Source organism: Rhagoletis pomonella, unplaced genomic scaffold, assembly GCF_013731165.1.
Source record: "Rhagoletis pomonella isolate Grant_MI unplaced genomic scaffold, Rhpom_1.0 Rhpom_scaffold_00007, whole genome shotgun sequence".
Classification (NCBI taxonomy): Eukaryota; Metazoa; Arthropoda; class Insecta; order Diptera; family Tephritidae; genus Rhagoletis; species Rhagoletis pomonella.
Genome location: NW_023458561.1, coordinates 17666948 through 17689605, shown reverse-complemented (window position 1 = coordinate 17689605; position 22658 = coordinate 17666948). Strand labels below are relative to the sequence as shown.

Below are 22658 nucleotides of genomic sequence, written 5' to 3'. Positions count from 1 at the left end.
AGCCGTCTAGGCGATTTCAATTGGCCAACTCGGAGATGCGGTTATACTTTTTTGCATGGTGCCGTGAAGTACCGATGTTATGCGATCAATCCATTATCAATTCAGGCGCATAAGATGAATATAGAGCAAGTTATCCGCGAAATAGCGGCGGAAACCTTCACCAAGGTAAACAAGATAACTGGGTTAAAAGGATGCGCTACTGCGAAGGCAGCCACATTAATGAAATCGTGTGCCACTAAACCAATAACATAGATGCATATGGCAAAATGCCTTGCCTTACATACATACATATGTACATATGTATGTAGTATGTTATTGAATAACTGCAACTTTGTGATTACATTAACCAAAGTTAACAAATACCATATGACTCGAAACATCCATCAAATCGCCCATAAACACACAGACTTGTGTGCATTTGTAAGTACATATGTACATACAGACATACATATGTACATATATATTTTTATTTAAAAGCGATGTCGTGCATCCATTCACAATCTCACGTTGTGCAACATGGCTTGTGTACGGGGGAGTAAGTTCACCAAACTGGCTGCCAAATAACCAAGCTGGGGCATCAAACCTGCAACAGCTGAGCGGTCCACTCACTGTGGCGCAGTAAACGCAATTTCCCTGATTTTTTTTTACCGTACTTTTGGGGTGTTCACCGTTCGTTCCAAAATGGGTTTTAAAATGTTGACGTCAACATTTGGGACGTTTCTAACCACAATATCTGTGGAGTTGTTGTTGGGGGTTTTATGTAAAGTCATTCGTAACAACCGAGAATATCATTGTTACATTTAAAGTATTCAGCATGTTGTATTTAATTGTGGATATAATTTAGCAAAACTCAAAGAAAAGTCACATGCAATTCATCGAGGTATAGATACAAATTCTTTTAATACTGAGTCAACATTACGATGAATATTGAGAAAAGCTAGGCCATTGTGTGCTCGTTCTCTGCCCATGCTTGCACATTAGACTGCGCCTTAGCTGTATGGAGAAAATTTTTTAAGCCCCTAAAAATTTTCCTTTGTTCATAAAAAGGTACCCTGCGAAATTTGTTTTAAATCGAACAACGTAAAGACCGGCCTCGAAAAGCCCTAGAGTTCAGCAATTTCATCAAATTTTTCACAAAGTGGTCAAAATTGCCTATAATTCAGTGGGAGATTTAATATACTATTTTAATGCTACTTGATGTTGTTTTAACCCCCGTATATGACGATTCGAGCCCTGATTTCGAATCCGTTAGCTTAAAGTTTCCATCAGATGCAGATTTTGAAAAAACCGAAGTCAAAAAATCGCGGTTTTGGCAATATTTTAGAAGCTCTAGCAAAGAAACAATAGGTGATATATTTGTCAATGTTATTGTGGCTTATTAAAATTTAATTTTTATATTTTTATTGAGCTTTGTACCACGATTGTTTATTAGGAAAAATTGAAAAAGCAACAAAGTCTAAGCGCTAGAAGTTATAGCATCTATTTCGGAGATCACCACATCTCTTCATCAGACTTCTTTTTTCTAGACTTCAGCAGGGATTGAACCTCCTGCACTTGATAGTAGTTGGTTGAATAAGGAAAATGAATTAGCAACAAGAGTTTACGGGATGTACATAGCTCAGTGGTTAACGCTTCTGACTTTGAACATCGATTACGCAGGTTCAATCCCTGCTGAAGTCTAGAAAAAAGAAGTCTGATGAAGAGATGTAGTGATCTCCGAAATAGCAGCTATAACTTCTACCGCTTAGACTTTGTTGCTTTTTCAAGTTTTCCTAATAAACAATCGTGGTACAAAGCTCAATAAAAATATAAATATAGGTGATATAACTTACCTTCCTGGCTTAAATTAAAGCTAGATCTCTCGACTACTATCTCTGAAAAGAGATCTTAAATATTTGAGATTTTAAAATATTTTTTACAATTATTGTCTTAAACGAAATGATGGTAAAACGACCCCTTTCCCCCTTGCGTCCGGGCGTGCTGGAAGGTATGTTTTTTAGCGTCTACATTTTGTAACCTCGCAGCAGAGCTGTATTGTGGCAACACCAATCAGATTATTTTAATTTAGTGGGCACATTTTCCGTATTTGAACTTTATTTGGGCGAAATGGCTGATAAAAACAGGCAAATCAAGGTAAAACATTTACAGCTAAGTTTAAAATATACAATTTTATGAATATGAATTGTAAACTAAATTCTCGAATTTACGAACAGAAGAAAGGTCTGGTAACACCAGTAAAGTTTTGCGACGATTTGCATGCGATGACTACTGGAAAACGTTGGTCATAGTTTGGTGCTAAAAAAGTTACAAAATGTTGACGTCCACATTTTCTAACGCATTTTGGAACAAACTGTGAATACCCCTATTGTTTTCTTGCTTTTACCCGAAGTGTTGTGCCGGTTGCTTTTGCGGGTATGATTTATAAGTTGTCGCATAATGAGCTGTTCAGCGGGTATTTCCAAATTCTTTAACGTAAACACATATGTATATGCCATATCTGGTAAATAAATGTTAACTCCATTTGACCTTTTAGAAAGTTACCACTTTTACCTTCGTTAACTATTTATATTAAAATTCAGGGAATTTGGTACTTCACAGTTTATAGATTGCTCTGGGATGTTATACAAAAACAATAAAACCACGAATTTACCTCAAATAAATTAGTTTATTCAACGAAACTAAAAAATTCCAAAAGTGGAGTTATCGCTTTTGTACGTGTCGCCACAAGCGGCCGCTCTAGCTGTACTTCAAAGGTCTCAACCACAGGATAGCAACGGGACAGGATTATACAGGACAGCGCCCATTTTTTTGTGAGCTGTCCGGGTAAGTTATTAAATTTATACGGGTTGCAAAATGTTTCCTAGTTTCTTTAATGCTCCGTATTTGTTCCACATTCGGTGCAACATAATCTTGTCAATCAAACCATTTTTAAAAGAGTTACATGCATGTGCTCGATTTATAAATGTAAAACTCATTTTGAAAAGTAGAAATTTCGGGATATGAAATAGTGAAATACCAACTTTCGTAGGCCGATATAAAATAATATCATTTTGCGTAAATACGGTCCCCAAAAAGAGATCTTGAGCGCTACAGTATGTCGTGAGTCTTCACATGACTGTACTAAGATAAAGTACAGATGCATGTAGGCTTTACGTGATTACCTGCCAAAAGGCTTTAATCACGGTTCCCGCATTTGGCACAACGGATTAATTTTTGCATTAATCACTGCCCTGAACTGCAAGCACTTCAGTACCAATTGGCAGTATGTGGTGGACACACTTACCACCTTGGTAAGGCCGAGGCCTACCTAAACCTCTGACGTTCTCTGGATCACGACATCCGGTTGCAATGCAACTTATGACCACAAAAATAGTAGCTGGAGTGGTTTATGTGCTAAAATTAAGTTTGAGTGCCGTTCGCGTTTCCGTCAACGTCATTTCAGGTTTTCAAGCGGGCGGTCAAGGCGGCAGGTGTGTCATGTTATGTGGGCTAACTTGAGGGTGCGATATTATTAAAATACCTGTTTAATCTTTTCAGGGATACCTCTATTAAAATGCATACACGACAAATTTATTTTGACTCTTAAGATATTATATACATATATACATAAATAAATACTCGTATGCACATTAGGGCGGTCCAAAAGAAACATATACCCCTGATATTTTGTCAATATTAGGTAAGGCACCTTTAACCTAAAGCTCAATACCTGGCATATACCTAGCGCTCCTTTCAGCAAAAAGAAACGCCTTGTGAGAAATTCTCGCTTTGGAGTGTCTGCAATCAGTAGTGTTTCGCCATTCGTTCTTTTTTTTACCATCCTTTTATTAGCTCGGGATGTAACTATGTAATATTGATGCGCCTAAAAGATGCAGCGATTTCTATTCTCAAGTTACATAGCTGATGCCAGTACGAATGACAATTATAATAGGGAGGTTTTAGTTTTTCATTTTATTCATATCTTCAATGCACTATGGCTGATACCCAGAGGTGGGCACTACCACAAACAAGCGTTAGCTAAAGGTGAGAATGTGTTAGTGTGCCTAATTCATTTTGCATGCTGTCGCGTTCTCATCGTTACCCAATTTGCCACAGGGCGAACGTTACGACAATTTTTTATTATGACAGAATATGGAATCCACAATGTACACTTGTACTCAGAAAATCATCATCATTTGAAAAAACTTCAACTGGAGTTATTATAGAAAAATACATTGTCTCATTGGTATTTTTCTAATATATGCAATGTTCTTCAAGTAAAATTTTTTTCTTTTTTCCTATAAGAATATTGTATTTTTAACCAAACCCATACAAATCAAAGATTCAAGCTTTATCCAACATTTATAAAAATTAAAAAAAATCGTCCAAATTTCGAACTTTTTACTCTGAATTTTTACAACAATTTTGGGTATTCAGTTTTATCGTCGCCGGACTTTTGTGTTTTTTTTTCATTTAATTATTGCCATTTATAAAAACTGGCGTTGATTTTTTAATTTTTTTTTGTGAACAATCATGGTGTGTATTTACATGCCTGTCCAGTTTTTCTTTGTATTTAAATAATCATTTAAAATATTTAGGGAATGAAAAGCTGCTCAGAATTCCAGTAAAATGAGTTGTGAATGGAGAACGATTTGTTCACCTTTTATCGATATGTATGTATGCTAAAATAGAGCTGCTCCGCTGGCTTGGCCATGTCGTTCGAATGGACACCGACGCTGCAGCTCTGAAAGTATTCAACTCGGGGTTGGTGGTAGCAGAGGAAGAGCGAGGCCCCCACTGCGATTGAAAGACCAGGTGAAGATGGACTTGGCTTCACTTGGCAGAAAAGAAACGACTGGCGTGCTTTGTTGAACTCGGACAAAATCGCTTAGGCGGTTACAGCGCCAAATAAGAAGAAGAAGATGTATGTATATAAAAAGTTTGCATTAAACCGTTTGAAAATTAATGCAATAACATAGACAACACTTTCGGAAAACATAAAGCTAACTTAAAGCTTAAACAGTCGGCAGCGTCGATCCGGATTAACTCGGACTAAATCCGGATCAACTGCAGTTAATTCCCGAGTTGATCCGGATCAACGCTGCCGTCTGTTTATGCTTTAAGACAAACAAAACGGGAACTAAACTTTTATTTGTTTTTTCAAACAAAATAATTTAACAAAAATCTATCAAAATTAGAAAAAATTTAACTTTTTACCAACCCAAATTTTGTCTACCAATTTTGGTAATAATTTACCAAAGTGGCAACACTGCTTGTGTACGTACATGCGATGTTTACGCTATTTGAGCGTATGCTCGTTCTCTGCCCATGCCTGCTGATAACTAAGAGCACTTTTTTCGGCTAAAAGTCCAATTTTCAATTTATGCTTTCAAAATTTTTAATAGGCGGACTTTATTCTAGATATAGAAAAGAAATTATAAATTTATGACCCTTAGGTAACCTTGGTCTCCTATATGCTTCGTGCAAATTTAAAAATCTGAAACAAAATCAACTAGATTTGAGCTTTAATCGAAAATAATCGGTCTAATGACAACGGTCTTGCGGCCGTGTGGTGTAGTGGTAAGCAGTGCGCGCTTCCTCTTGAAGCCATGGTCAAAGCAATATCGCGCAAAAAATTGGAAAAAAGGTTTTTTCTTAGCAGCGGTCGCCCCTCGGCAGGCAATGGCAAAACCTCCGACAGTATTTCTGCCATGAAAAACAGCTGCTCATAAACCATCGTCGTTTGGAGTCGGCGTAAAACAGTCGGTCCCTCCCGTTTGTGTGACAACATCAAGGCGCACACCTCAAATCGGAGGAGAAGCTCGGCCAAACAGTAACATATGTGTAAGCGCCAATCTATTATTATTAATGGCAACATTTGTGGCAGCAATGGAAATATTTTTTTATATTTTTTTTTTTGTAGTTATGTTTAACATAATATTTAAAGAAAAAGGGAAATAAAGGGAAGCTTTTAAAGAGTAATTTGAAGGAACAAAGATCTGCTTATAATATCTGGTTCTGAGTGGTCCATACTTGTTAAATGTGTAAATTGCGTTAGTGAAAGTACCAAGACTTAATCACCTTGAATTTTGCTAAAAATGAATTGTTCTCACTATTTTCTTTGGCTAACTTATAAAACATACCTACTAGAGTTCACTCTTTAAGCTTAAACAGACGGCAAGCTCGGCCAAACACTTAATTCTCGAGTTGATCCGGATCAACGCTGCCGGGGAGTTTCAGCACGTTCAATTCTTGTAACTGTAATAAAGTTTCAAATGACCAAAAATTACCGTTGATTTTTTACAGACCAATAAACTTAATTTATTTGTATATGGAAGGAAACCGCAAAAATTTTTAAAAAATTTTTCAAATAATAGTTACGTTTGTTTACTCATTTCCAGTAAAATCCAGTAAAAGTTTAGTTTCGAAGTAGGGGAAATTGAGAAAGCGAAAAATGACAGTTGAAGTTGCAAGTTTTTACTGGATTTTACTGGATAAATTTTTACTTGTAAAAATTTGCCAGTACGAAAAACAGCTGATCGCATGTTGCTGGATGAAATTTAAACTAATCAGGAAACTGTTTGTGGGTTTTTATTGTGGAAATTCACAAAATAAACATATTTAAATATAAAATATATTGTTTTATTAGGAATATGCTGCGAATAAACAACCAATTTATCAGCTGTTCATGAAACTTGAAAATTATTACTGGAATAGCGTTCGTGTACTTTTTTGTAAATTTTTTCTATGAGAGCGAATTCTTAGAAATAAAGTTACTGGAGAGTTGCTGGCAAGTTACTGGATAATTTGTAAACAAACACAACTATTGCATAAAGTTTGAAACTTGGTTTTATACGGTATTTATTAAAGAATGAACTATATTTTTATAAAAAAATAACTTTTAACATAACAAAAATAAACAACAAAAAATGTTTCAAAAAAATTACACAAATTTCTTCGGACACGTTTATAATAATCAAATCCATATTTTTAAACTTGAAAGGAACGTTTGCTTCGTAAAACAATTGCCACAGAAATAACGCGGCTTTAATTAGAGTTGTAAAACTATCGATAGTGTCACCATCGATAGTTTCCATGTTCCAGAAAAAACTATCATTATTCGTTGATAGTTTCCCGAAATACTATCGATAGTGTCAAACGCTACCATCGATAGTACTATCGATAGTCAATGTAATGTTAAAAACTGCTCCAAATTAACAGGGACGGCATCGAAAAACAAGATATTGAAAATATAAACACACGCAGGCCCGTTTTCTTAAGTAACTTTTTACCTTAAAATTCACTTTATATTTAAATATTCTGTCTAAGTAAAGCATTTTATTATCGAATTTTATTTATTTATTTACATATCTATTACTGAAGCCTACAATTAAAAATAAAATTATGAGCCTAGTAAAGAAAGCTTCTTCTTGTGATCTATAACACATGGCAACAAAACTGGGGAAAAAATTTGTTGCGGCAAATGTTACAGCTGTTTTTGATTGACTTATCAAACAAAAATTTTGAAATTTCTAGTTGTGAATACGAACACCATAATTTTTACCTAGCTCGCGGGACAACGCAAAATTTTGACAGCTTTTAAATACGTATGCACATAAAGTTGTTTGGCAGTAATAAAGAGTCAAAATCAAAATGGAGTCTGGAAAAGAACAAAAATAACACAAACGGTAATAACGCAAAATTAGATTTATTTCACTTTTAAATGGGAAATAATATCAAAATCTGAGTTTCGCTTTATTTCCAACAAAGGTAATATTTGGTTCGCGCATTTTCTTCCATATACAGTATGTTCACTTTTTTTTTTGTAAGGAGAAAATGAGCAACACCTTCTACACAGTTTACCAAGTCCTAGCTACTTAAAATTTGCACTTTTAGATGAAACTTTGTGGAATTTCGCTATTTTTTTACAACTTATGAAATTATGATTCACATGATCTTTGTTAGATAACGAGCCACACTTTCATAAAAAAAATATTAAAAATTTAATAATCGAAACAGGAATAGCCAAAAAAAAGGGCTAAATAACGCTAAAATGTCCCTTCTCTATTTATGTTTTTGCCACTCTATCTACAGCTTATGTTTTTAACCGACTACAGAAAGAGGAGAAGGTTATCAATTCATCGAAATATGTCTATAAGTTTTTTTCTTAAGAAAAGGCTTAGACGTTAGACGCTTCCCAGCAAAAAATCGGTAATTGCTTTTAGTGGTAACGTGTTCTAGAAGGCATAGCGTTATAATGCCTTCGAATTTTTTCGCTTCTTTTAGGCATTGTCGGTAATGCAAAGTAGAATGTCCTACAATATTTTATTTATTTCGCTTCTTTGTTTCATTTTGGGGAATGCAAAGTAGAATGTCCTATAATATTTCTTTCTTGATTCGCTTCTTTGCTTCATTTCAGGGAATGCAAAGTAGAATGTCCTACATTTTTTTTTTTTATTTCGCTTCTTTGCTTCATTTCGGGGAATGCAACGTAGAATGCTGCATCGTAGTCAGCTGAAAAATAGAATAGGGGTATTCTCGAAGTCTTGCACGATGCACGGATTGCACGAAATGCAAAAAATACTATTCCGAATTTCGAAGAGTACGAGAACACCCCATTGCAAAGAGGTAGCATGCATGGGGAGCAAGCAGCGAAATTATGTATCAAATACAATAACAAGAGACAGCAAAAAAAAATTAAGTGAGCGAGATGAGAGGAATGAGAGAAATATGTAGCAATTCCAACAACAAAACAACTAGCACAGGGTCGCTATTATCTTGCTATGCTATTTTGCAAAATATATACATGGGTTTCGACGTTGCATATTTTGCAGCGATAGGAAATGTTGTTTCCCATGAATTTTCTTGTTGTGTGTTTGCAATTTATGCAATCCGTGCAATCCGTGCTACGTGCAATGGCTTTGCAAGATTTGGAGAATACCCCTAATGAATATCCAAAAAATCTTTTCCTACCGTTAGTTTCTGTAGAAATTTGTCTCGCATAAAAATCATGTTTTGCTTTGTTCAATTTGCAGCGAAGTTGAAGTCAGTCAATGAAGTGAAGTACATGAGTGAGGAAGTACAATTTTAATCTTAATTAAATATGCATGTATGTACATACCGATTTTTAAGTAAAATCTAAATACCCAAATACATACATATGTTTGTATAAAAACTGATTTATAAAAATTTTAATTAAATTTAATCTTTTAAGACATTTTCTGATATAATATAAATAAGTATGTACTCATCTGGGCATTCTACATTAGTTTCTCTGTAAGGCATTCTTTGTTCGCTTCTCTGGATTCTGTTTATCCATACGTTCTCCCGTCGTTTGAAGGTAATGCTGCGGGTAAGGGCTTACCGCCAATGACATGCCCATGTTAAAATAAGGCCTTCCTGAAGCGAAAGGGTAAGCGATTCCCATCGCCTAGCTCGTTTCCACATTCGTTTCTATGGTAATCGTGTTTTTTGCTGGGTTAGACGTCCTAACTTTTAAAAAATATTCAGCGGGACAATTTTATCCAAATCGGTACTGTCCCGCAAAAAACGGTACGAATGGTCACCGTACTTACACCCAGTGTTGCCAGGTCTTCTGCATGAGAAAACGTCCCTCTTGGTCTGAAAAAACATCATTTCCTACCCAAAAACGCCTTTTTCAAATGAATGTACAAAAAAATTGTTCTTATTAAACTTTCATTGCATACAAAGGTACATATGTACGTAAGGTATAGTAAAATGTCATTTCGACAGAGCACATTTAGAATTCATTGTAAACTGGTTTGAGATCGCTAATATAAAAATGATTTTGTACATACACTTGTGATCAGCTGATTAAGTCATCAACATTTTAATCGATTTTGGCTGTTTTTCGTTTGTTTATTTAATGTTTATTATTTTTTCCATAAAAGCCAAGCTCATTTTATAACAAACAAAATATAAATCCACATTTAAAACTTTGTGCAAAAATTATAAAAAATCTGCAAAGTTTCAGCTATATTTTCAACTTTTTATTCAGATTTTTTAGAATTTTTTTGAGTATGCAGTTTGATAGCCCACTAAATTTCAGAGCAATAATGTGCAAGTTTAAAGGGGCTGCATAATCGCGTTGATTTTTAATAATTTTTTTTTCTTGTAGGCAGTTGGTTAGGGGGTCGGTTGTCGAAAATACTAAATTATGTTCTGCTAAGAAGGAGCATAGCAATATTTCAGCCTTTTTTGTGTTCGTTACATTTTCAATGAAGTCCTAAAAAGTCGCCAACTTTTTTCTGACTTTTTATACTGCTACAGCATTTTTGATGCTTTTGCGAGCGTGCGTGTTGCAATAGATCAGTTCTTCCTGATTTGACTTTTAATGAGCAATTGCAAACATTACAATTAGTCTCGTAGCCTCAAGTGTTTACACAACCAGCCTTTGTCCAAGAATCCGAAGAAAAAAGCGTACACTTGGTTTGCATCATATTTCAGTCATCTGTGTCCAAAGAATAAATATCTTTTGAAGCAGCTGCGGCAAAACACAAAGCTTGTAAAGATTTATTAAGAAAGTAATTCAAAACCAGTTCTACTTACAAGATTTAGAAACAGAGAAAAATTACTGGGAAGTTAAAAAACGTCAATTTTTACACAAAAAACGTCCAAACGTCAACAGGATACAAAAAACGTCCAAATGACGTTAAAAACGTCAACCTGGCAACGCTGCTTACACCACAAAAAAGTTTTAACTATACTCTTTTAGTCGGCAAAAAAGTTAAAAGGAACGTCCGAACGTAACCCGCAACGCTAGGATTTGCTCATATGCTTAATTTGCTCTCATTTTTTTCATTTATGTAAGAGATGAATTTTTAAACTAGGAAAGACTCTGATATACACATATATTTATGAACATATATATGTGTATATGTATTGTATGTTCCTTACGTTTTTATATAAACTATAAAAGTGTTAGGGCCGTTAACTTATCTATTAACGACTTAACTATACTTTAAAATAGATAAGTTTAATAATAATAGATTGGCCCTTACACATATGTTAATGTTTGGCCGATCTTCTCCTCCGATTTGTGGCGTGCGCCTTGATGTTGTCACACAAAGCGGAGGGACCTACAGTTTTACGCCGACTCCGAACGGGGATTGTATTTTTATGAGAAGCTGTTTTTCATGGCAGAAATACACTCGGAGGTTTGCCATTGCCTGGTTATTTCCTATGGCTTTATTACACGTCGCCTCTCACAGAATGTTGACTTTTTACTGCAAACTGCAATCAACTAGTACCGAAAACATTTTTCCACAGTTTTCCAAAGCAAAAGGCATAGAACTATTAACCTTCGGGTGGTAACTGATAACTTCGGTAACTTCGGTGGTAACTGATGGCGACCATTTTTAATTGAATAAATATATCGTGTAAATACATTCCATTTAGTCCTCCACTCTCTCTGAATTAATCATGGTGCTTCGAGTCATCCACAAGACTACCAAGTCGTAAAGAGGCCAAGTAAAAAAAAAATTTGGAAATTTACCCTTTTGTTTCAAGGATTGAGGGGCAGTTGTACTAGCTGCTTCCATAATTCGCACAACGTCTTCAAAATAGGTACCTACAACTAAAAAAAAAAATTGGTAGATTTTTTTTTGGTATAAATCAATGATTATGATTTTTCTCAAATTAATGCAAATATTTTTTTCTCTATCTAGAAAACTGTTGTTTTACCTGTTTTTGTATCTATTGCTTTGAATCTGTGCGATTCACAAGCAGTTATGTATATTTCCGGATCTGATTTTTGGGTTGTGCCTCTTTTGAAGACGGATGTGAATTGTTACGTTTTGGTGCGATTGACTTTATTTCAACGCGAATAAACGGAAGGTTAGTAGCATTTTTTCGTTCCCTCATTAAAAATTTTGATAGAAACCAGCAAAAAATGGGTGTGTATAAAAAGGTATCCTTTTTATTTAAATTTTGAAATTTAACGTTTTGGTGTCGACCTTCACATTTAAGTAAGCACAATCTGGCATTTTTTGTTTTGTAATGATCCTTTATTTAATGGAGATTTTGGAAAGTTTTGCCGAAATTTTCGGTCCTTTTGCGGTTTACTTGGCAGACATAAGCGAATTAGGGATGTAAAAAAACATCGATGTATCGAGCGATGTCGGCCGCTGTGGTGTAGTGGTAAGCAGTGCGCGCTTCCACTTCGCAACGCCTGGGTTCAATCCCTGGTCAAAGCAACATTGCAAAAAATATAGAAAAAAGGTTTTTTCTTAACAGCGGGCGTCCCTCGGCAGGCAATGGCAAACCTCCGAGTGTATTTCTGCCTTGAAAAACAGCTTCTCATAAAAATACAATCGCCGTTCGGAGTCCGCGTAAAATTGTAGGTCTCTCCGCTTTGTGTGACAACATCAAGGCGCACAGCACAAATCGGAGGAGAAGCTCGGCCAAACAATAACATATGTGTAAGCGCCAATCAATTATTTATTATCGAGCAACAGCGATGGTCGTGGCTTCAAACATAGCTGTTTTTATGAATCTGATGTTAAGTCAAAACATCGATGTTTTGAAAAACATCGAAGATATTTCTGAACTAATATTTAACCATTTTACTTTGTGTGAGCTTTAAAATTTTGAGCAAGCGTTTGATAAATAATTACTTTCATGGAATCATGCCCAAATAATTTCCTTTGATAAATTCGTAAATTCCAATTAATAAATGTACCAGTGATGAAATTGATGGTACAATTGTACTTTTTTGATACATTTTGGAAGCCAAAAGTACATTGGTACTACATTGACATTTTTGATACATTTTTGTCAAGATACGGTACTGCAGCTTAATTATGTCGAAATACCACACTCTATTTACTTGGGGTTTTGAATTTTTGTGCATAAAAATATAGTCATATTTTTCTACCATATTTAAGAAAATACGTGGTGTTTATTAAAAACGAAACTCTTACTTAAATCAAAAAAAAAAAAATTGCTGTCATAATAGCTCTATTCATAAAATTTTCCAGTAAGTACTAGCAGCCAGAGAATAAAATAATCATACCGAGTAAAATTGAGGGGAAGACTAAAATACAGTATATTTTGTTTTGCTGCCTTTGTGCTTAAGTGCACATTTACCACGGCTATCATTTTATGTAGTTATATAGATAGAAAAAAAATTCGCTTGCAGTAATTTCCACGTGGTAAGCGCTCCTGCATTATTTGGTTTCATAGGGATTCAGATACCTTCCTCATTGAAGTAGTAAAGAATATTCGCTTAAGTGCTTTTTTCGGTTAAGCGCACAAGTTTTTCGTGCAAAGAAGGATAGGCAGCTAAACAAAATATACTGTATCCGAAAAAGTTATTGAACGCAAAACCAGTAAAAACGTGCAACTTTGGCCATTCTGACTTTCTGATAGGTAAATTTGGTAGGAGTATTTTTGTATTCTCCACACAAAATCATCCAGCAGCAAAAATTCTGAGCAGTTTGCAAAATTTGAAAAAACTTGTAATCTTCGAAACAGCTGATATCATTCACAGTTGCAATAGGTGGTTCATTTGGTAATTTATTATCCGGTTCTTGCATTGTCCCCTATTTGGAATTTTTTTACTATTGAATACTTTTGTATAGGAAAAATGTTTTTAACATATAAATGAACTATCTCGCAATGAATAAGTTTTTATCTAACAAATATTTTTGATACCACATTTGACGCGTTCAAAAATAAAAGAATTTCCTTTAAGCACCCTTCCTTGTTTCGCAAAAATTAAGTAGATATAGCTACAAATGTGCCATTAAAATTATTCCATTTTCGTTTTAACGATCAACTGACAAATTCGGTCAAAACCTTTCAGCATTATTATCAGCGTTGCCATTTTAGCCGTTTTCCGGCTAGATTTAGCCGGTTTTGATAGCAACTAGCCGGAGAAAATTCGATCTAGCCGGCAGCCGATTTGTTAGCCGGTTTGTAAAAAAAGTTAGCCGTTTTTAGCCGATTTTACTATTTGCCTAATTTTCAGGTGCAAAAAGTAAACAAGTTGTTCGAAAGCAATAATGCAGACCCAATGAAGATTTTTAATGAACTCAATGTTTTACTTTCGCATCTATGCTCCCTAGTGGTTATTAGCGCGGACACATTTGATCCTATATGCTCCCCGTTGGAACCATACCTTGCTCCATTTCCTCAGTTTTATCACAGTTTTGAAGAGTACTTAAAAACAAAAGTAAGCACAAACGCTTTTGACCACGAAGCCGAGAAAATAATTCGAGAAAATGGTCGCTATTTTATTATCACTATAATAAAGGAATTACGCCAACGCCTCCCTACAAATATTGCCATACTAAAAAAAATTGACTTTTTTCGGTTGGAAATGCATTAAGAGTAATTAAACCAAAAGTATTTGTTCAACTACAGCAACAAAAACACAAATATAATGCCGACGAAATAACATCCATAGAGATGCAATGGCAACGGTTAACGTTACATACCTGGAGTAATTTAGACTCAACTGTAAAATTTTGGGCCGAAGTTTATCAATTTCGAAATGCCCTAGGAAAAAACCCTTTTGCTGACCTTTGCAACCTAGTTTTTAGTTTTCTTGTTTTGCCTATAAGTAATGCAGAAGTAGAGCGAATATTTAGTTCAATGAATATAATAAAAACTAAGCAAAGAAATCCAATGTGCGTTAAAACGTTAAACGCTATTTTATATATAAGATACGGTTTAAAACGTGAAGAAAAATGCTGCCATAATTTTACTGTAGATGACGATCTCTTAAAATTAATGAATTCAGGTGATATATACAATAGTGATTCATTTGATGATGAGGAATATACACTCGATATAAATTAATGGTGTTAACTAGTCTTTCGTTTCTTGCGATTTATTTAAATAAAGCATGTGAATTTTCACTAAAATATTTTAGCCGTTTTTTGCCAGAGTCTATTACTACGTTTATACGCACAGAATAATCGACTTAATTGAATGCGCATTGATACCGTACACATTTCGCTCTGGTGTTTATACTTACGGCTTTATATCGGCATCAAAGTAACCGTCTTCAAAAGCAAACAAAATTAACTATTTTCATTTGACATTTTATAAGTTAACATAATGGAAAGTGATAAAAATCTAGTTTTATTCGGAATTATAAAATCGTGGCAAAGAAAAAGAACGATTATTATTAATCAGCTTTTAAAGACTGAGGCGATTATTTGGAATTTGAGTGGAACAGCTGATCTCCAATTCGCTTTGACTGAGAGCGGTGTTTATAACGGGTGATTTTTTTGAGGTTAGGATTTTCATGCATTAGTATTTGACAGATCACGTGGGATTTCAGACATGGTGTCAAAGAGAAAGATGCTCAGTATGCTTTGAAATTTCATCATGAATAGACTTACTAACGAGCAACGCTTGCAAATCATTGAATTTTATTACCAAAATCAGTGTTCGGTTCGAAATGTGTGTTATCGACAAATTTTGTTCAGCGATGAGGCTCATTTCTGGTTGAATGGCTTCGTAAATAAGCAAAATTGCCGCATTTGGAGTGAAGAGCAACCAGAAGCCGTTCAAGAACTGCCCATGCATCCCGAAAAATGCACTGTTTGGTGTGGTTTGTACGCTGGTGGAATCATTGGACCGTATTTTTTCAAAGATGCTGTTGGACGCAACGTTACGGTGAATGGCGATCGCTATCGTTCGATGCTAACAAACTTTTTGTTGCCAAAAATGGAAGAACTGAACTTGGTTGACATGTGGTTTCAACAAGATGGCGCTACATGCCACACAGCTCGCGATTCTATGGCCATTTTGAGGGAAAACTTCGGAGAACAATTCATCTCAAGAAATGGACCGGTAAGTTGGCCACCAAGATCATGCGATTTGACGCCTTTAGACTATTTTTTGTGGGGCTACGTCAAGTCTAAAGTCTACAGAAATAAGCCAGCAACTATTCCAGCTTTGGAAGACAACATTTCCGAAGAAATTCGGGCTATTCCGGCCGAAATGCTCGAAAAAGTTGCCCAAAATTGGACTTTCCGAATGGACCACCTAAGACGCAGCCGCGGTCAACATTTAAATGAAATTATCTTCAAAAAGTAAATGTCATGGACCAATCTAACGTTTCAAATAAAGAACCGATGAGATTTTGCAAATTTTATGCGTTTTTTTAAAAAAAAAAGTTATCAAGCTCTTAAAAAATCACCCGTTACATGCTTTCTAACTGTCTGGAGAAATAAACTACCGATTTGAAATGGAGTGTGAGCCAAAACACTTCGCTCTTTCAAAGCGAATTGAAATTCAGTTTATGCATATGTTTTGAATCGCGGCGAAATGAAATAAAGCGACTTATGCATGCGTATAAACGTAGTATATGTGAAATTTCACTAAAACATTTAGCCGCTTTTTTTTGCCAATCTAGCTGGTCGGCCCAAAAAGTTCTGGCAACACTGATTATTATCTATTTTGGTATATTTATTTCTGGGAAAAATATGGTACAATTGAAAAATTTTATACGGCAGCCATAGTTGACGCCCGGAAATTAGAAAATTATAGATTACTACATATTGATAAGTTTTAGCAATTAATTTTTTTCGAATTAAGTATTTATTATTTTTACGTAAAAATTTAGATCATTCTTTAACAAAAACTATATAAATCCAATTTAAAATTGTGTGCAATATTAAAAAAAAAGAATTAGTAAACTTTGCCAAAAACATCGGTGAAAACATCAATGTTCTAATTCGATACATTGTACTACCATCGATGTAATTTTTCGAAACATCGGTTCTTCAGACATCGATAATCTCATTGTGATTTACAACCCTAAAGCAAATTAGTCAAACCAATCAACACCGATTTTGTGAATACATTTCTATGTAACTTTTCCGGTATTTTAGACCTAGGCCGCTAATTTATAATCATGATCCTACGTACGAATTATACGTCGTGATCAAATGCCCAGATCTTGATTAACAGCTTTTTCGATTTACTAAAGTGTAAAAGACTTCACCTCAATTTATTATTCGAGCATACATTTTCTTTGTGTGAAATCACTGTTTTCTACTATTAAATATTATGTACTCCGAAAAATATTATGTGTACACTACACGGCATATAGTATATAGATACTCATACATTTTGTTTGAAAATAGTCATTGTAATCGTAGCTTATTTGTTTGTAATGCACTTATCTTAATTGTAAAACAGTTAGCGACAAGGCTAATAAAATGATCCGTTGAGATAAAATGAAGTCTAATTGCCAAGAATATTGCAAATCTTGTTGTTACTTCTCAAACATATGTATATGAATGTATGTATGTAGGTACAACCATATGTGTTTACGTAAATGATAACTTCATATTTTCATATTGTCTGTTTTTTTTTTAACTTAGATTATTTTTTATGTAAATTAAAAATAAAGTTTTTTAGAGAATTTTTAGGCCCCTTTATAGCATTGTCTATAAATGATAAGTCCAATTTTGTTTTGTAGTGTGAAGTAAACATATTTTTACCAAAACATATCGTACGTTTGTTGCATGTCAATTGGATTAAGTGCGAATGGGTAAGAACAAGCATGCAACGCATTGACGACAAAACCTTTTTCAGCTTGTATTTATTATTAAAGAGGTTAAGAGGTTGTATTTATTAAAAAGAGGTTTTTTGAACACACTCGCTTAGAAGCAAAAAGTATCAGATAAAACACTGTACGTTACTGCGAAAAACTTCAGTTTTTCAATATCTCCATTAAAAAGATAAGCATTTTTACAGTTCAGTATTTTTTAAGACAGGTTTTCTATAAAATCACGGAATGCCTGGCAGTTTCAAGTTTACACAAAGTACCGTTGACTAAAATTTTTTTGAAGTGAGGCCAGTGTTGCCAGGTTTTCGGCAAGCCTAATCCCCTTTTATCCATGCAGTTCTATATATTTTTCCTGTTTTTCATTTTAGGCATTCCCGTTTTTTCCCCTTTTTATATACCCCAGTTGTTAGAAATAGCAAATCAATTATCCGTGTTTTATTTTATACTAACAATAACCGAATTTTAACAACTCTGTCAATAACAATAACAATTCAATTTACATTATTAATATAAAAATATTACTTTAAAACATACATATATTGCATCTACTTATGTGTTATTTGTACATATCATTCGTGTGTAATTGTGATACAATTTTTGAATCCCTGAATACTGTTTTCAACAGCACTGTAGTGCATTTCTGTAGCTTATGCGATATTATATCGCAAATTTTGTCATAACGCGGTATCGCATAGTTGATATCGCAAACGATATCCGAAGTGTTTCTTTAACTTAAAAAACTCGCCTTGCAATATATTGGTGGTGAGTTTTGTTAAAATTACACAAACCATCGTACAGTTCCATAAGTAAAGTAACTGTTCTTCTTACCGTGTGTTTTAGGTTATGGTGTATCAGTTCAGTGTGTTAGTGTATTATGAATAAATTGTAATGGAAGTAAAAGAAATTGTTATAGAAATGAAAGAAATTGTAAAAGATAAGAGCACATTCTCAAAAACAGGTGATCTCAGCTGGATGCATTTTTTGGCAATCAGCTGATAGTATTTTTACTTATGAAACTGTACGATGACGCAAACTATCAGAATGAAGAACATATCGTCACTAGACACGAATAAAGGCGCGAGCTCGAAAGTTGACGGCGAAAAAAGACGCATAAAAAAACTTTAGCGTCAAAAACTCTTAACATACTTCGCCGAAGTTTTTCAGAGGCATCTTTTTTCGCAAAATTTTTTTTACGCGCGTTTTTTCGCCGTCAAAACACTATCGCGCCTTTATTCGTGTGTAGTTACGATATGTTATTGTGTATTTGTGACAATTTGAAGCAAAAAGTAAGAAGTTTTATATATTGTGAACATTGGGCACGTTCAGAAAGCGCCATAGCTCAGTAACTGTTGCGATTGTACCTTCTGAACGCGTTGTTGTGTGCCTCTGATCAACTGAACAGTTGCGTGTTAGATGATTGTAATATTTTTCTGATAATTTGAGACAACATGTTGGTGTGTACCTTTGCGAGTTGAATTTGACAGTTAATGTATCGAGTCGTTCAGAAGACGCATAACGATCACTGATTTTTTTAGCAACGGTTGCGCTCAACTTCTGCGCCTTCTGAACCTACCCATTAAAAACATTTAATTGATTAATGTAGGAACCAAAACCAAATATAGGTGCATTTTAAATTTTCAGTGCCCGAATATATAAATGGTTGTTGCTTATCTACTATTTAAATTCAATTTATCACGTCTGTCTTGTTAGTAAACATATAACAACATACATACATACAAACATAAATTTCTTCGAAAATATAATGTGCTTCTTCAGATTTATTGAATAAAATATACAGCAACCAACACCAAAAGTTTCCTATACAATTTCTTTCTACAATATCTGTCCACAATGTTTTTCACAAAAATATTTTTTTTCGTAAATTTGTTATAAAAATATAATTCTGTAGTAAAAACTATTTGAACATAAGTTTCAAACTTGCTCTAAAATCCAGACAAACATGCCAAATTTTCAGGAAAATTTCAAGCTACTTTTGCACAATTTTTTGAAATTTTTATGGTATGTAGTTTTGTAGCTCATACAATATTATTATAATAATAAAAAGCATGTTTTTTGTATATACATTTTTTCTGCAAAAAAAAAATATTTGTCTTAAAAAAATTTAACACAATTGAAATCATACATATCTAACTCATATCGGACGATGTTGGCTTCGAAAACTAAAACTCGCTTGACTTACAGCTAGTGATATATTTATCGCATCATTTATAGCAATGTTTTTTTCACCAAAGTAACAGAAACACTCGCTTGCGATAAAAGTGAAAAAGCGTTATATTTTACGATATAAGGTGTATCGCAAGGTTACAGAAACGCGCTACTGATAAGTGATCAAATGCAGAAAATTCAATATTCAATTGTGCTCCGCCGCGAACGCACATAGCTTTATCTCTGCATTTTTATTTAGCTTGATGTACTACCGAACCATTAGTGAACTGCGAAATTTTCAGCTGGGGATTAGTTATCATGAATTGACTTATATTTTGGCACAGGCTTTTGCGTTTTTGAATGTTTTTGTAATTAAGATTTTTAGGAAGAAGGCTTACTGCACATATTGTGCAATATGCTCGAGTTGTTTGCACTGATGGCAATAATAGAAACTGCTTCTCTTGACCAATATAAGCTATATTTCTTTTTTTATTTAATTACTAATATTTTTTATAAATGTTTAACTCATTATAGAAGTACGGGTATCAAATTAAAGAGGAAATTCTGTAGAATTTAATCAGATTCAATTTTTTGGCACATAAGGACTAGTAAGTATAGTTTAGGTTTATTGTGTGTACCTACCGCAATATGCGGCCCAAACTCCACAGAGCCCATTAAGCTCGAGGATTAATTCATACCTTAATCATTGCCCTGAAATGCAAGCATTTCAGTACCTAAAGGCAGTGTGGGTCGGACAGAAAATCGTTTTTAAACCCTTGTTCGAGTCGCTTGACTCACCTCATTCACACTGCTCGTCTTACAAATCTCGCAGGTCTTACTAGCCTTACTGGGGAGTAAACTACAGCCCGGGATGTGAAGGCATGCAGTATTATATACAGCCGTGCTCCCATTTTCGGAATCGCAAAAATTTTGCGTTTTACTTTTCAAATCGCAAAATTACGTGCTCCAATATTCGCACATCGGAATTTTTGCGCTTTCCAATTGGTTGCCGCTGAGACGGTGGAAAAAAAATGTAAATGACAAAATTAACATAAATAACAAGCGTGCTTACTTTAAATTTATTTTTAATTATGCCCATTATATTTTTCGATATTTTTGGCGTCCTAAAATAAACTTGTCATGTTAATTTTATTTATTTAATTTACTATTTATTATACACATCTAATTTGGGCACCGAAAATGTATCGGAGCAAAAGATTTACGATTTGGTGCGGACGATACATGTGCAACAATTGTTGCATATCTTCAATGAATGGCTTTTAAGAAAGCTGGAAACGAAGTGGAAAATGGGAGCACGGCTGACAAACTCGATAACATCCTCGAATTTCGGCATTTTAACGTTATCAGCTTAAAAAATTACCTATTCGTCCTTGTAAATCCAAACATTTTGAATTTTTCTAATTCTAAAGAAATTTCCTTTTTCATTTGGTACCCATATTTTTATTTTTATGCATTGAATTTTTGAAATCATTTTTGGATTTAATCAAAATTATTTTTGAAATTACAAAGCCCTTTAAAATAAATCCTGACGTCAGAGAGGAAAAATAAAAACGCCACTTTAAATAAAAAAGTAGGTTTCAAAACCATTTATTTATTATTTATTTTATGGTGGGAGAGGCAGAAGCAATTTCTTCGATTTAAGTTGTTGAAAAGTAATTAATATCTAAACCCCAAGACTAATCCCGGGATCCCGGGATTGTGATAACCACATCTCGAAAATCTGGGGATCGTAAAAAGCGGAAAAATTAACATCCCTAATACATATGCGTGTAAAAAGACGTTTAATATCTAGTTGCTCTTAAAATCATATTTCCTTTACGTTTGCTACAAACTTAGCATTTCTTTTTATTAAAAAAAAGATATACATAAATTTTTGAAGTGTACACAGACTCGTTTCACTAGTGCGTTTTCAATGTAGTGGTGCGAGCACATGCATTTGAATAACTTGTGCATCACTGGTTTATCCTAAAGCTTTGTTTGTTAGGAGATTGAAGAATAATTTTAAATCTCTTTCCACCAAAAAATTTCAATTTTTTTATAAAGGAAAGCATTTTTTGAGTTCAGGTAGCTTACTATTAGTGAAATGTTTTCTCGGAAATAAATCTTAGATTTTAAGTGATTTCATCCATTTTTTCTTGAATTCCACTGTTTTAATTAATATTATTATTTTTCACGTACATAGAACCTCTGAGTCAATCTTATTACAATGGAGACGCGTCATGAAAATCCAGCTTTCATAGGAGATGACGGAAAAACTGCGAATGGACGCCCTAAACCCCAACAAATGTCGGATGATGAATCGGTAAGTTGCCTTATACACATTAATGAGCTGCATAAAATCTTCTAAAACCCGCACTTCAAACTACGCAATCCATACCTTAAAGCAGTGTACTGTATGTAGCTACGCACAAACAATATCAGCCTCAGGTCACTCACGCTGACATAGCCAAAGTGCATTTTTATACCACAATTATTAATTTTGTTCACATAACGGTTGTTTGTAACAGCCAAAACGAATCGAGATAGATATAGACAAATGTATACATATATGCTCAGAATGAATAGAGAAATCGATTAAGCCATGTCTGTCTGTCCGTCCGCCTGTCCGTCTGTCCGTCCGTCCGTGTACACGATAACTCGAGCAAAAATTGAGATATCTCAACGAAACTTGGTATGTAGGTTTCTGTTAATCCAAGGTAGGTTGGTATTGAAAATGGGCGAAATCGGACAGTAACCACGCCCACATCCCATATAACGGTAATTTTCGGAAATACGAAAACTGCGATATTTTAGTAACTTCTGAAGATTATTCACTCAAAATTGATATTTACAACAATTTTTAGACGAAAAATAAGAATATTATAAATTTTTAGAAAATGGGCGTAGCCACGCCCACTTATGGTTACATGTGTATAACTTGGTAACCGCTGCACCAATTTCT

The 22658-nt window shown here is 34.3% G+C and overlaps 1 protein-coding gene across 7 annotated transcripts in view; it reads left to right on the top strand.

Moving 5' to 3' along the window:
- The window catches only part of LOC118742389 (sodium-dependent nutrient amino acid transporter 1), a 59172-nt gene that overhangs the window by 3122 nt on the left and 33392 nt on the right, over positions 1-22658 (top strand). For 6 of the 7 annotated variants that reach the window (XM_036474436.1, XM_036474430.1, XM_036474437.1 and 3 more), the window contains one exon: positions 21900-22019. In XM_036474436.1, the coding sequence (XP_036330329.1) occupies positions 21924-22019 (96 nt within the window). In that variant the 5' untranslated portion in view covers positions 21900-21923. Of the gene's footprint in view, positions 1-11815; positions 11836-21899; positions 22020-22658 lie in introns of those variants that run through there. The other variant, XM_036474435.1, reaches the window with a different exon arrangement.